The 13,315-nt window shown below is 50.5% G+C and overlaps 2 protein-coding genes across 2 annotated transcripts; one reads left to right on the top strand and one right to left on the bottom strand.

Annotated features, from left to right (window-relative positions):
- Positions 1–32: 32 nt before the first annotated feature.
- Positions 33–4,266, bottom strand: BDQ94DRAFT_145506 (DUF3433 domain-containing protein). The gene is made up of 3 exons (XM_026766652.1): positions 3,987–4,266; positions 2,049–3,902; positions 33–2,001 (listed from the first exon to the last, which is right to left on the bottom strand). Exons 1-3 carry the CDS (start codon positions 4,120–4,122, stop codon positions 167–169), a joined length of 3,825 nt encoding a protein of 1,274 aa, XP_026625151.1. The 5' UTR covers positions 4,123–4,266; the 3' UTR covers positions 33–166.
- A 4,378-nt stretch (positions 4,267–8,644) lies between these two features.
- Positions 8,645–11,143, top strand: BDQ94DRAFT_145503 (putative hydrolase). Its single transcript, XM_026766651.1, has 8 exons — positions 8,645–9,117; positions 9,167–9,383; positions 9,432–9,616; positions 9,669–10,072; positions 10,122–10,337; positions 10,396–10,536; positions 10,585–10,715; positions 10,765–11,143. Exons 1-8 carry the CDS (start codon positions 8,790–8,792, stop codon positions 11,060–11,062), a joined length of 1,920 nt encoding a protein of 639 aa, XP_026625150.1. The 5' UTR covers positions 8,645–8,789; the 3' UTR covers positions 11,063–11,143.
- The last annotated feature ends 2,172 nt before the right edge of the window (positions 11,144–13,315 follow it).

The following is a 13,315-nucleotide window of genomic DNA, read 5'->3' as shown; positions in this document are numbered from 1 at the left end:
TACAAGAGAAGTGAGAGGAAACCGAGTAAGATGCGGTATAGATAAGGTAAAGTCAAAATTTCTTTTCAGATATATGTACATAATGCAAACTCCGAACCACCCCCAAGTCTATCCCGTTATTCGCCAAATATTTGTGGTATAATAGTACATCCGTAATCATATCGCATCACTCATGATGATCAGGCCCAGGATCACTTCGGGCCTCCCCAATGGGCTGCATCTCGATAACTTCGGGCCCCTTCGCCGCATCGGCTGCTGCATCCGGTGGTTTGTCTGCCAGCCCAACCGCCTCCTCATCCACAGCATACCGCCACCGCCCATCCGCCTGCAGGAACATCCGAAACCCGTAGCGCTTGTCCAGCCGAGTCAGATGCTCTCTCCGTTTCTCATTAGTCCAAGAATAGGTGTTGCGAAAATCACCCAGCATGCGACTGTGCGCAACCCAGGGGATGATCGCTCCAATGGATCGTGGCATCCGGGGCCCTCGAAACCGACCGCGACGGGTGCCGAATACGACTAGCACGACCAGCGTGTCTAGCGCAATGATCACCAACGCCATGGCCAGCGACGGTACCGATGGGACCATGGTCCAGGTGTTGGAGATCTCCGTGGCATTACCGGCGCATAACACCTCATCCAGGGGCACCAGATACATGTTTCGCCAAATTGTGAAGTAGGTGCTCCATACCCACTGGTACACAATCTGCGACTGTGTCATCAATTCCAAGGCGTTGAGTGGAACAATCTTCTCGTGTTGCCGGTAGAGACGGGCCACGAGAAACCCTGCCCAGTCATATGACGAAACATAGGACCGGTTCCGCCCTGGTTCCTCTCCTACAAAGCTCTGAGGGATGGCGGCAAAGACCTTGTTGAATTGTCCTAGAGCCATCGTCGCATTTTCATACATGGTCCCTGACGTGGTTTCCGTACCAGGAATCGGATCTATGTCGGATATCTGACCCCGTCGGTCAAAGGTCACGGAGAAATTTTGAAGTTGCACATGTGGTTCACATTGGAGCGCAATGGTGTTGTCATCGGTGAAAGGTGACTCCGAAGTATAATTCCATCGTCCAACCACCAGCACCGTCGACATCTGACACAAATCCGTGTCTGAGTCCGCCACCGGGGAAAGAAAGTGGATGGAGAGGGCAATGGCTTCGCTGGGGCGCACTAGCGACGTCATGTTAACCCTACACTGCCGGCTGACATCACGGGACGGTCGATAGACAAAATAGATATCCTGGCCGTCTTCTCTCAAGTTCTGGGATGTCTCCAACGTCTTGCAGTCCAGATCGCTACCTATTCCGAGCGTCGTCGCCCCGTACATCAGGTCGGGGTTCGAGTCGGTATTCTTGATCGGAGCAAATGAATGGTTCGCAGACATCCAGGGCAATAATGGTACACCGCTAGTGGCGCTGTTCTGGATGAGATGGAACTCCGTGAAGTCGGGAGCGAAGTCCGTTCGTAGAAAGTGGAAGTTGCTGTAGTTCACGTACAGCGACGTTGACGGCAGATAGGATTGCGTCAGTCTCTGAGTGAACAGGCCACCGGCAACAACCGTCAGCAGGATGTTGGCGATGCAAGCAAGTGAGACAAGGCTTAAGAGGGAATGTCGGTTCCGGATGGCTTTTCTTAAGATCGACCAAGGATTCTGTGACGCATAATTCATAGATATTGATGTGTGAGCGGCCGCCATACCGCGCTGGAGGTGGACCCACGGCTCCAGAATGCTGATGTTGCGAAGGATCGAGTTGCACAGAGCCGCCACGGAAGACGCGACAACGGAAGGGAGAAAGGAGGTTATGACTTGGAGAAAACTGGAGCTAGACTGGGAGAGATGTTGAAAACTTCCGTCGTGGGCAAGAGTAGCTGCTGTCACTCCCATCACAGCGATGACGGCGGCGAGGAGTAGGAATTCAATGATGAAGATGGGAATCACCAAGAAATGTGGCATAGGGTCGACACGTGTCCGTAGCTGCTCACTGAGGGTGACGGGAGAACCTGCTTTAGTTAGCTTGCAGTCCAGGGATTGCAGGATATGGACTGACCGTCTCCAGTTATGATCTCGAGTCGGGGTCCCAGGGGCCCCTGATGCCATCGAAGCCAACAATTCCGCAAGACCTGACGTAGCTGCCGCGTCGAGAATTGGTGGAAGTCGGGCTGAGGATTCGCAAGGATGTTGTAGGGTCCAAAGACATCAGTCAACATGCTACACATGGCACCAATAGAACTCGGGTCGCTTTGTAGGATGTTAGGGCGTGTTCCGTAAAAATAGATAAGATATATGGTGAGACACATGGCGATCGCCAAGATCACCTCAGAAAACAACGAGGCGAACGACACGACGGAGATAGCGACTTGCGTGGACTCCCGTTGGGCCGGTGCATCTGTGGGATCCTGGTCGGGGTTAAAGAGCCGACTCATTGTAAGCACGAACGTTTCAGCTACACTTCGTTTGACCTTTCCCTCGAATTCGTCCGTCGTCATAACGGTTGATGCATCCAAAACCAGAAGCGGCTCGAGGTCGCCTAGGTCCTGGCTAATCACAGGCAGCTCTGTGACGGTGGTATCACCGGTGGTCTCATTTAGTTCGATAAACAACATATCGCCCGTATATGGTGCTCGTTGGGACAAGAGATCCTGAAAAGCGTCGATATTCAACTGATCCGTTCCTAGCTCCCGCTCGGTATTCGGATAGCCATAAATGTTTGTGATTGAGCTGTTAGCGTGCATCGATACCTTGGCCTCCGCCTGTCGATATTCAACCTTGCAGCCGAAGATGCCGGCAGATGAAGTAAACTCGGAGCCCAACTGACTGATGCTATTAGCTCCAGCCACCGTGGCATTGACCGAGATAACGACTCCATTTAGGTCATAAGGATCATCGCAGCCGTGAGTGGTAAATGCTTCTTTACGGCTGAAGGCGGGTTGTGACCGATTGTTCCACACGGGCTCCCAGTACCGGACCTGCAAATAATCGGTGGTCGGGAAGAAAATATTACTGTAGTGAAAGTCCAATGTGCACGTGTCGTTCGTCCCGGGGATATCCTGCAGCTGCACACCCGTTACATCCCACGAGAGAATCGGTGGATCGTTTGACGTCTCATTGATGGAGACAGACAGGTGGTCATGTGCTACGATTTTCCGGCACTCCAGTTGAGCCCAGTAGATGGTTTGATTGAGCGTCCAAACCGTGCTCTCCCGCCGGTCTTCCATGCTGATTTCGACGGGCGCTACTGCGTAGCTGGCGGACTGAGAGCTATGCAGGTTGTCACGGGCCGTGAGGACGGAGTCGAGAGCTAGGGTGTCATTACTCTTCTGCGCCTTTATCCATACAGCCTGGGTATGTAGGTCCAGCAGCTGGGGCCAAGTCTTGATGTATTCGTTGCTCACGACGGTGATTTCACGGAGTTCAAGAAGGGTACTCTGCAGAGCCGGAAGGAGCACGCGGATGAGAAGAGTAGCGATCGACACGAGCAATACAACCCAATGGCCCCGTTTGGCTGAGGTGAGCGGCGTGAGAAAAGACTGGCCGAAGTTGTAGTTGATGAAGAGAACGGATGCTGGCGCACCCTCGGGGCGAGAAATTTGGAAGTATGGCTCGAGGCGGAGAACGTCATAGTCGATGAAGGTCCACAGGGTGACAAGAATGAGGGCAGCAATGATGGGAAGATAGTTGTAGGCAAACGATTGCGCGTCGGACACAGTATCGGTATCTGGAAAAAAGTATAGACCCCCGTACTGATCGCTATATCGGCGAAGTACCTCAAGCGTGATCAGCATCGCAAACATGACCGCAGCAATCCAACAGAGATAGGTGGGACGCAGGGCAACGGGCCGCCATCCTCCCGAAGCAGTCGATTTTCCATTATGCAGGCTGGCGCGGATTAGGCCGAGACGGTCTAAAGGCATGAAACTGGGTCAGTCCTGCTGGAAGACATGTAGACAGCCAGCAAAGGAGCACGAGATGGCAGGGCCAGGCTTACGGGTGATATACAGCCGGACATCGGACAGACTCTTTTCCAGGCCCCGGGACATGCTTGAGGGGCATGCTCCTTTGGGGGCAAACGGCGGTGTCGGAGGCGGACCGGATGCTGTGTCATCGCCCAAGGGATGGCTCATGGACGGAAGTCGACGAGGTCACGGAACGGGTTCATCTCTGAAGATGGGTGATGCGGCAGACAGACGGGAGGGACATGGCGGAGGCTGCAAATAACCTTCCTAGCGACTGACAAATGCGAGGTAGAAGATTGAAAGAGGGGGAAACAGAGGGGAGGGGAGGAGGAGGAGGAGGAGGAGGAAGGGGGAGGAGAAGCGGGCAGCGGAGTGAGGAAGAGACGAACGGCGAGAAGCGGCCGCGAGGATGACGATCGACGTTTGGATCTCGCCGGCAATTCTTGATTTGCGTAGTCGGTGGGGGTCACGGGCTGCGCCAGGGGGGGGAAACTGACTGTTCATTGAATGTTTGCCTTTATGCCCGTTTAGGCCAGTGACTCCCCACCCATTGGCCCATCAGAAAGCGCACGGCGGCCGTCCTTCCCCCAATCAGCGGCTGACAGGGCCTAAAACGCAGACTCCATTGGTTCGTCAGGGTCTGCTGGGTGGGGCGGCAGTCTGGGCAGGGCTCAGGCACTAAGCCGAATCGGCTAGGCATCGACCTCCGTCTGGACTCCTCTGGCGAATAGCGGGCCAGACAGGGCACCACTTCGGGACTAGCGGGCGCAGGGTTTCCGATGTAGGGTCTTGGGGCTTTGTTGAGAGTGGGCTGACCGGGACACGCTGCAAACCCACAATGGAAGGGAAGAATTCGGCTTTTACTGTCTGGACTCGGGCCCAAATATCCACTTTGCTGGTCGGTGGGATCCACTTGAGCCTTCCAGAGGAATAGTCACGTGAGGGGCAGGGAAATGCATCGAATAGACACGAAAGCATCCATCATCCTTTGTATGTTTTAGTATCTGTCTCTGTCATAATGATAGTACTCGGTACAATATCAAATAACCTTAAAGTCATTTAAAAGTGCATCACTACTAGTATTCACCAAACTTTTTTTCTTTTTTTTTTTTTTTCAAGTAGAACCGGTAGGAGCTGTATATATATATAGATATATCATGTACAATGTTCCATTCAATTCTAGTAGCATCATCACTGGATAATAGCGTCTCATCAGTGCAGCGTTTTGGTCGGTATAGGTAGTAGTCGTGTCGATATGTCTGCTAGTACTAAAAAGTTCTAATAGTAACAGTTATTTATCGTCTAAGGCCCAATGGGAATGTTTGTTATGCCCAAGTCTCATCTATGATTTAAAGACAGCTCATACGTATCGATCAGACACAATCCCTTCATTTGTGCCATTCGTAACTAAGACAGTCAGATCGAGCTTATATATATACACTTTACGGAATAATTTCTGATGATTATCAACAGCAATGCTGTTCACACCCTGCAATAAGCTTATCTGCATACTGCTAGCAGATATACAATATCCTGCACTCAAGGGAAAAATTAGAAAAGACAAAGTCATCAAACCAATTTCTACAGAAGCACCTTCCAATCGAAGTTTATGTATGCGCAACTTGAAGGACATGGTATGCCTCCATAGGAATATGTGCTATTCCATTGATGATGACAGCAATAGGCTCGAAAAGAGTTTCACAGCATATTTGCAATGACACCGGTTTGTGCTCCCTTATCACAAAAAGAGTGGGTCCGGATAGCCGTTCCCTTTCATATCCACTCGATCATACAGCATTTATCCCTGACTAGCCTCAGTAGGACCATATACAAGGATGCTGAGGAGGGGGATCTTCAACTCCTATGCACACCTTTAGGGACTACCTCTCGTAAAGAATCGGGGCAATCATGAGCAGATCTATATGGTGAGCACATATTCTCGTGATAAGTATCGTGAGTTATCCCCTTTCCACTGTTATTTACTTTGGTTCTAACAGGCTGGTAGCCGTTAAGAGTACGGAGCCAGTTTGCTGGCAGAAGCAAGATGCTCCTCACCATAGCGTACTGCTTCATCAACATCAATGGGCAAGGAAGCATCTGGGAGCATCCATGGTAAGCTTGCTTGCTATCATGTCATTTTTCTGGTCCTCCGCATCATCCGATCTGATCCCGCCTTCACTATTTCAGAAGTAGCCTCAGAGTTCTATGTTCTGCCTGGCTCGCCGAAACTTCTTCAGAAGTCGCGCAAAGATGCAGCTGTTAGCCACCGAAAATGCGCCTCTGAGAGCATGGACATCCTGTAATATACTTGTATAGGACGCTGTTGTTAATCATGGGTGGTAGCTTACCCTTGGGACAACCTGAGCCCAAATTGGCTGAGGGGTACATTTCTGTCCCATGTGACAGCACAGAACACATTGAGCCTCGAAAAAGCATCGGCGCCTATCCGTACGGAATAGTAATGTGGGACAAGGAGCGGGTGGAGGACTCAAAGCTGAAGAATATTAACCCGAAGGACATGAGCAGAGTTTACTTTCGCAGTGGGTAAGACCGCTTGACAACCTTCCACGCTCCACAGTACAATATGAATGTTTTAGATAGTTTCCTTGGTATCTCCCCCAACTGCGCGGAGCCTCGACCTGTTTCAAGGGCGGTATCGCCTGACCTCATGTCATGGTGCTCAGATGAATTGCGCAAAATGAGAAAGACCGAGGCAATGATGAGTAATCTGTCACTTGGGGCCTATCCTCCCGAGCGATATGAAACTATCCGCTTGAGCCGGTATTGAGCTGGCAGCCCTACTCTCGTCCAGGTGGGAGAGGCGACATTGAACAGCATGGATTGATCTCCTTGCAGATATCAGGGTTTCACGAGTCTGAACCAGACCCAGACTAGCAATCCGTCTTTGACCATTTCCCCCTCCCTCAGTCGAGTATGCCTTGCTTTATTTAAGCATTGTATTCTGTAATACACGCAGTTTTGCCGTTTTTTAAGGATTGGAAGTCATGGGATTTGACACTGTTTTTCAGATATGTTGTTACTTCCCATGGAAAAACCGGCAGAGTTAGTCCCAAGGTGGTTTTCACTCTCAGTAGCGAATACATGAGAAAGTAAAGTCAATTTACTTATTGCCATACATAGCGTAGTACCTGGACGTTGATATTGGTTAATACCATAGCAATTAGTGAAACACTTCAACGGCAGCTGGCCAGGCCCAGAAAATGGCTAGGATCCATCAAACCTTCTACAAAACCTTATCAAATTACTATAACCGCTGAGGCCTGAGACCCACTTCACATGACATGAGGAGCTGGGATGTGGCTTTCTGCGTGTGGCACAGCCATATTAATGAGCGCGGTAAGGACGCCATAGAAGAGCACAGACACAAGACAAGGAATCGAGTGGCTATGCTCAGCTGGAACGGGTACGCTAAAATCAGCCAAGGCCTTGTTGTACACCTAGAACCACCATTGAACAGTCTCGGCCACAGAAAGGTCTTGTTGCTGGGCACTCGTCCGAACACGGAGCTGTGTAGTACTCCACAGTGGATGGAGAATACCCGGAGGCCCCCGGAAACCCGGAAATCCGACGAAACTCGGCCGCGCTCTGTCAACTCAGCTGCCGCTGATCATGGCCGAGTGGAGCCAACGGTCACTAGCATCAATTCTAGGATAGATGTACATATGGCAGACTACTGTTCCGTGGTAATGAACTCGCGACAACTGTCACCCCAGATGTCCGATTCACATCTACACACCATGTCCATGGATGCGTTGGTCTGCTACCGAGGAAAGGCGCTATATCAAAAAGCCCTTGGCAGGGCTGACAGCAGCGCGATGGCTGTCAAATCACGATGCACGATAAGCGCTACAACGCATGACCCATGACTTGGCTGACGCAACCCCGCATTATGCCTCTGTCCATGATTTGTTGCTGATATAGACGCCGAGTCGAGCCTTTAGGCAGCATACAAAATATATGCGGGGTCAATAATGTGTCCTGGGTATGATAAGGCTCGGATGAGTATGAAGTTGCATGCATCGTGACATTGCCGGGCTCGGCAGATATGCGTATCGGCGCTGTAGATTACTACCAACGGTTCCAAGGTTGAGGCATCGGACCACGTTCTGAAAAAGGGGAAAAAGAAGGATAGAGTTTGAATACAACGCCGAATCTTGGATTCTCAGAAGCCCGTTGTTCCTATTGGATTTCCGAACAATGTGATCGTTTCTTCCTCTGTTGTTCCACTGGTTGCATTCCAGGGCGGTGCGGTGATTGGGCGTTGTGCTGAGTCAGAAGCCAGGGGCTGCCAATTTTCACACGCAAGATCTGTTTTGCCTCTGGGACGTCCCGAGGGAACCGGAAAGATTTTGAGTACCTGAACTTAATGGATAAGTTGAACGTGGAGATTTGATCCTCGATCAATGCTCAAATTTGGAAAGTGGCAATCCAGTAGCGCCGATGAATCTCCATTCCGCCAAACGGAGCACACATGCACCACTAACGTGCCAAGCGGACGCCGGTGGATCACAGTCGTCTCATGCCCTCCTGCCTCTGGGCGGCGGCCCATCAATCACAGTCTATAGGGCTGCCATGGCCTTTATGCCTGCATTTGTGGGCCAACGAGCCATGGCGAATGCGGAGAGCCAGAGATTTGCGCTGTTCAAACTTTGGATCAGAATGCTGGCCCGACATTCCATACATCTGTCTTTGCCTCCGGCAGTTGGTGGGCCGTTTTCAGGATGAAAATATAAATATCTTCATTGCCGTTCTTTTCTGACGGTAGCGGGTTTTGCAGACGACTGTACTCATTTGTAGTCCCCTCTAACGCCAACATGTATGGGACTCTTGCCTGCCTCTCATTCTTCCTGACCTGCTCCTTCGCAAGAAGCGTCGGCAATGCACACCAACACACTGCTCGGACGACTGCACAGTATGCGCAGAAGCAATCGCCCTTGGACACTCCTTGGACGGAGGATGTCGGCACAAATCCGTGGCCCGAGTATCCTCGTCCACAGATGGCGCGGAGTCAGTGGCAGAATCTGAACGGCATCTGGCAGTATCAGAGTGCTTCTAGCTTGAATGACAGCCAATACCCGCCATTCGGACAAGATCTCGCTCAAGAGGTCCTGATTCCCTCGTGCCTCGAAAGTGGACTCTCTGGTTAGTACACCATTGCTTTGAAATCTTTTTCTGTGCTAATTCCAGGCAGGAATCCAGGGAACAAACACACTATATTCTTGGTTCAGAACCAACTTTACAGTTCCCAATTCCTGGAATGGAGAGAGCGTTCTCCTGAACTTCGGAGCTGTAGACTATGAAGCTACTGTTTTCATCAACGGAAAGCAGGCGGGTTTTAATCGTGGTGGCTATTTCGAGTTCACCGTCGATATCACCCAATATGTTGACACTTCGGCATCTAACGAAATGTTAGTATTGGTCACTCCATGTGTCAAAACTCATACTGACAGCAATAGGCTTGTTTTTGTGCATGATCCGACCGATAGCGATGGCTATGTCATCCCCATCGGCAAGCAGCGATTAATCCCGTCGCATATCTTCTACACTCCCTGCAGTGGAATTTGGCAGAGCGTATGGATCGAAACTGCTCCGGCAAACTATGTGACGCAACTTGATCTTAGCGCCGACATGCACGGCCAAGGTGCGTACGTTCCTTATTTTCAGCCCGACTCGCTGCTAACAAAATAATATAGTCAATGCCACCGTACACAGCTTTATAGGCAATGGCACAACAGTCAATATCTCTGTGATAGATGGCGACGATGTAGTAGGATCTGCCAGCGGCCTGTCCGATCAGCCTCTCTTGTTCAATGTTTCCGACCCCAAGCTTTGGTCTCCGGACTCGCCCAATCTGTATAACGTGACGGTCACCATGGGGCAAGACAAGATCTCCAGTTACACTGGTTTCCGCACAATCTCGAAGGGTACTGTGGATGGTGTTGTCCGGCCCCTATTGAACGGAAACTTCAGCTTCATCTTTGGTACCCTGGATCAGGGGTACTGGCCAGATGGACTTTACACTCCACCTAACCGTGAGGCCATGGTCTATGACCTGAAGTTCCTTAAAGACATGGGCTTCAATATGGTCCGCAAGCATGTAAGTAAAGCAAGTCAGCCTTCCAAAGCAGGGCTAACTGTGTTTCCAGATTAAAGTTGAGCCGGCACTTTGGTACCGTGCATGTGACGAAATGGGTCTTTTGGTCATCCAGGATATGCCATCTCTCCGACCGCTGGAGACCACAGTCGACGCAAACGGCGTTTCTGTAACCATATTGCCAGATGCAGACCAGCAAAATGAATTTGGAAGGCAACTGGAGGTTCTTGTTAATCAGCTCAAGAGCTATCCTAGCATCTTTGCCTGGGTAAGCAGCTACTCGAATAATATTCCCGTCCGTTGACTGACCTTTCATGTCTGTATAGGTGATTTACAACGAAGGATGGGGCCAGATCACCAGCTACTACCCCGAATTTAACCTGACGTCAATTGTGAAGCAACTTGACCCCACTAGACTGGTTGATGCGACATCTGGCTGGCATGACCACGGTGCGGGCGACTTTAGCGTAAGCCACACCCGCAGTGATCCCGAGACGATAAATTAACACTTTCAGGACAACCACCACTATGCGAACCCCCAGTGCGGCACTCCGTTCTATTCTATCGACTCCAGCCCGTATGACCCCAACCGGATTGGCATCCAAGGAGAGTTTGGTGGACTTGGAAACAACGTTTCAATCGAGCAGTAAGTTTGACAGGACCCTAAATGAAGGAACGAGACTAATTAGCCATAGTCTTTGGAACAACCAAGAAGCGATCAACAGCATCAACCAGACTTATGAGATTGATACGGACGTGGATGCTTGGAACTACCGCAGTCACCTTCTGCTGTCCGAGCTGCAGGATCAGGTCCGCTTGTATGCCTGCAGTGTTGGTGTATGGACTCAAACTGTCGATGTTGAGGGTGAGGTGAACGGATTGATGACGTATGATCGGCGCGTCAAGCGAGTGAACGAGACTCAGTGGAAGGACGATATCCAGGGTCTCTATGATGCGGCGTCCAAGAGGACCAATTCTTCGTCGACGAATTGATGATGTTTTGCTTAAGAGCTAGCATGGCTGGGTATATAGTATGATATCCATTTGCATATGAATAGAAGCGCTGTGATAAACCAATTTGAAGATTTATACTTTCGAAATTTGATGACGGGAAGATGGGGTGGTGAGGAGGAGTTCGTATTCCTCGGAATCCCGTGATGTCGATCTATGAACGTGACGGAGATGGTATCATGTAAGGTAAGACTACTACGTTACATCTACTTACTATAGTTTGCATATTGCAAAATACGCAGCCAAAGTACCATCTACCCTATTGGTAGGAAGGGAAAGACTCATATTGTGGACGACATAACCAGGTAAATGCGCCAATTTGACATGCGTATTATCCACACGACCACGGGGCTAATGCTCCTCAGGCAACACGTTCTGAGACAATAAGGAGAGAACCTTTAGGATTCCCCCAAGGGACCAAATTATTGCTAAGGAGACCACTTGGCCAGCCTTACGATCCTATCACACTAACAGGCCTAGTATTCTTCTCCCAATCAGGCCAACGGTGCAGGCACATAACTGGTTGGATTCAAGAAACCAAGTAAGACATGAACATGGAACATGCCTTCGGAGCCCTTTCCGGTCAACGTGCCTCTGGCGCGCAACACGTGGTAAAAGCAAGATGCCATGACTTTCGGAAATTTTCCCGAATCGGGAGGTCGACGTTTGACGACGCGATATGTCTTGGCTGTCAAGTGGTGCAATCACCACTTCAACTACTGCGTTGACTAGCCAAGCATCGGGCATTTAGCCACAGGAGAAACAAGTGCCATTCGCTGGCAAATCCGATCTTGTGATATGCCAAGACCTGGATCCAACCTCATGCGATGAGCTGGGGTCGGATCGCACGGCATAATGAGACCCCGAGGGTTCAACATTGGACGCTTCAGGTCTGTGCTACGCGAAGTCCAGTTTTAGTCATCGGACAGGTCATGTCCGAGTCATAACAGGTATAGTCCATGCTGATCTTAATTCTTTGGTGGTGTCAGACGGTGCATATTAACTGATCTCCAGAACCTGGCTATAGCTGCCCCCGAACTTACGGTTTTATGTAATAACCGGTATTGTTACCAGGGACTTTGTAAAGAATCGGTAAGAAGACAGGAAAGCGCTTACCTATGGGCTCGGTTCATTTGATATCAAACCAACACAGCATAGTAAAGGCCATTTTGTGATGAAAGTGAACAAAGTATTGAGTGGGTGCTGTCCAACCTCTAGAAAAGCTTCCAGCCACAGCTGTCAGAACCTATGTCCTTTTGTGGCTCATAGGGGGTGTGATTAACACCTCGCATGCTCGTAGAGCGGCGTTCCGTCAACTTAGATCGATACATCACAAGTTTCCCTCCTGAGCCTGGGAGTTTTAATCTCGAGGATCTACATCTGGATATAACCAACCATTCTCAGTCCAGCTCAGTCCACGAAAGAAAGGTTCTGGGTGAACATCAGCGGACCAATCCGACATGGGACCCCCCACACAAGCGAGATGATGCTAGACAGCACGGAGTACTACTCTGTCCTCTCGTGACAAGAGCTCCGAGAAGAGAAACAACGGCTGCCAGACATAATGGACAAGGAACCTGAATCGAATTTTGGACCTTCGAGCGCTGTTCTGTGTTACTGACCAGCGTGTAATTCAGCCTAAGATGTGGGTTGCACGACCCTATAAGGACCCTACAAGTGAAAACCCAGCGAGGAGCCGCAACAGGGTACACAGTCGGGGGAAAACTTGATGCTCAGCTCCTGCAGGAACTTCAAATCAACGGAGCCGGGAAGGGCGTTGTGGTGGCACCAGTCCGGGTGGTGACAGAACCATACAAGATCCTGGGCGGCGCTAATGTAAATTACCGTCAGTGTCAGTAACCACTAGACTCCGTTCCATCGTTTGCAGGTAACTTCTGGGGTCCCCGCTGGGAAAGACTAAGTACACTGGGGGATGCGGGGAAGTAAAGGAGATTCCCTGCTCCGTCTGTTTACCCCTTCATCTCCAGCTTTCACCACCCATCTCTGCCATGGTCCCAGGCCGCCATGCGTCTGTCGTTGGCTGCGATTGGAAAGCTTCACCTAAGCCTGGTTACCGCTTGGGCCTAGTAGGTGGTCTCCTCTGCTCTGCTCGGGTCCTTGCGCCTCCTCCGACATCACCATCAACAAGCTTCTTCCATGTGGCTGACCCTTGGCGCATCTTAGTGGTGCCCATTATGCTGAAGTGGGATTTGAGTGGTATTGAGGTGGAGCCGT

The sequence above is a fragment of the Aspergillus welwitschiae genome, assembly GCF_003344945.1.
Source record: "Aspergillus welwitschiae strain CBS 139.54b unplaced genomic scaffold BDQ94scaffold_20, whole genome shotgun sequence".
Taxonomy (NCBI): Eukaryota; Fungi; Ascomycota; class Eurotiomycetes; order Eurotiales; family Aspergillaceae; genus Aspergillus; species Aspergillus welwitschiae.
The sequence above is the reverse complement of the archived record's forward strand: the minus strand, read 5'-3'. Positions and strand labels throughout refer to the sequence as shown.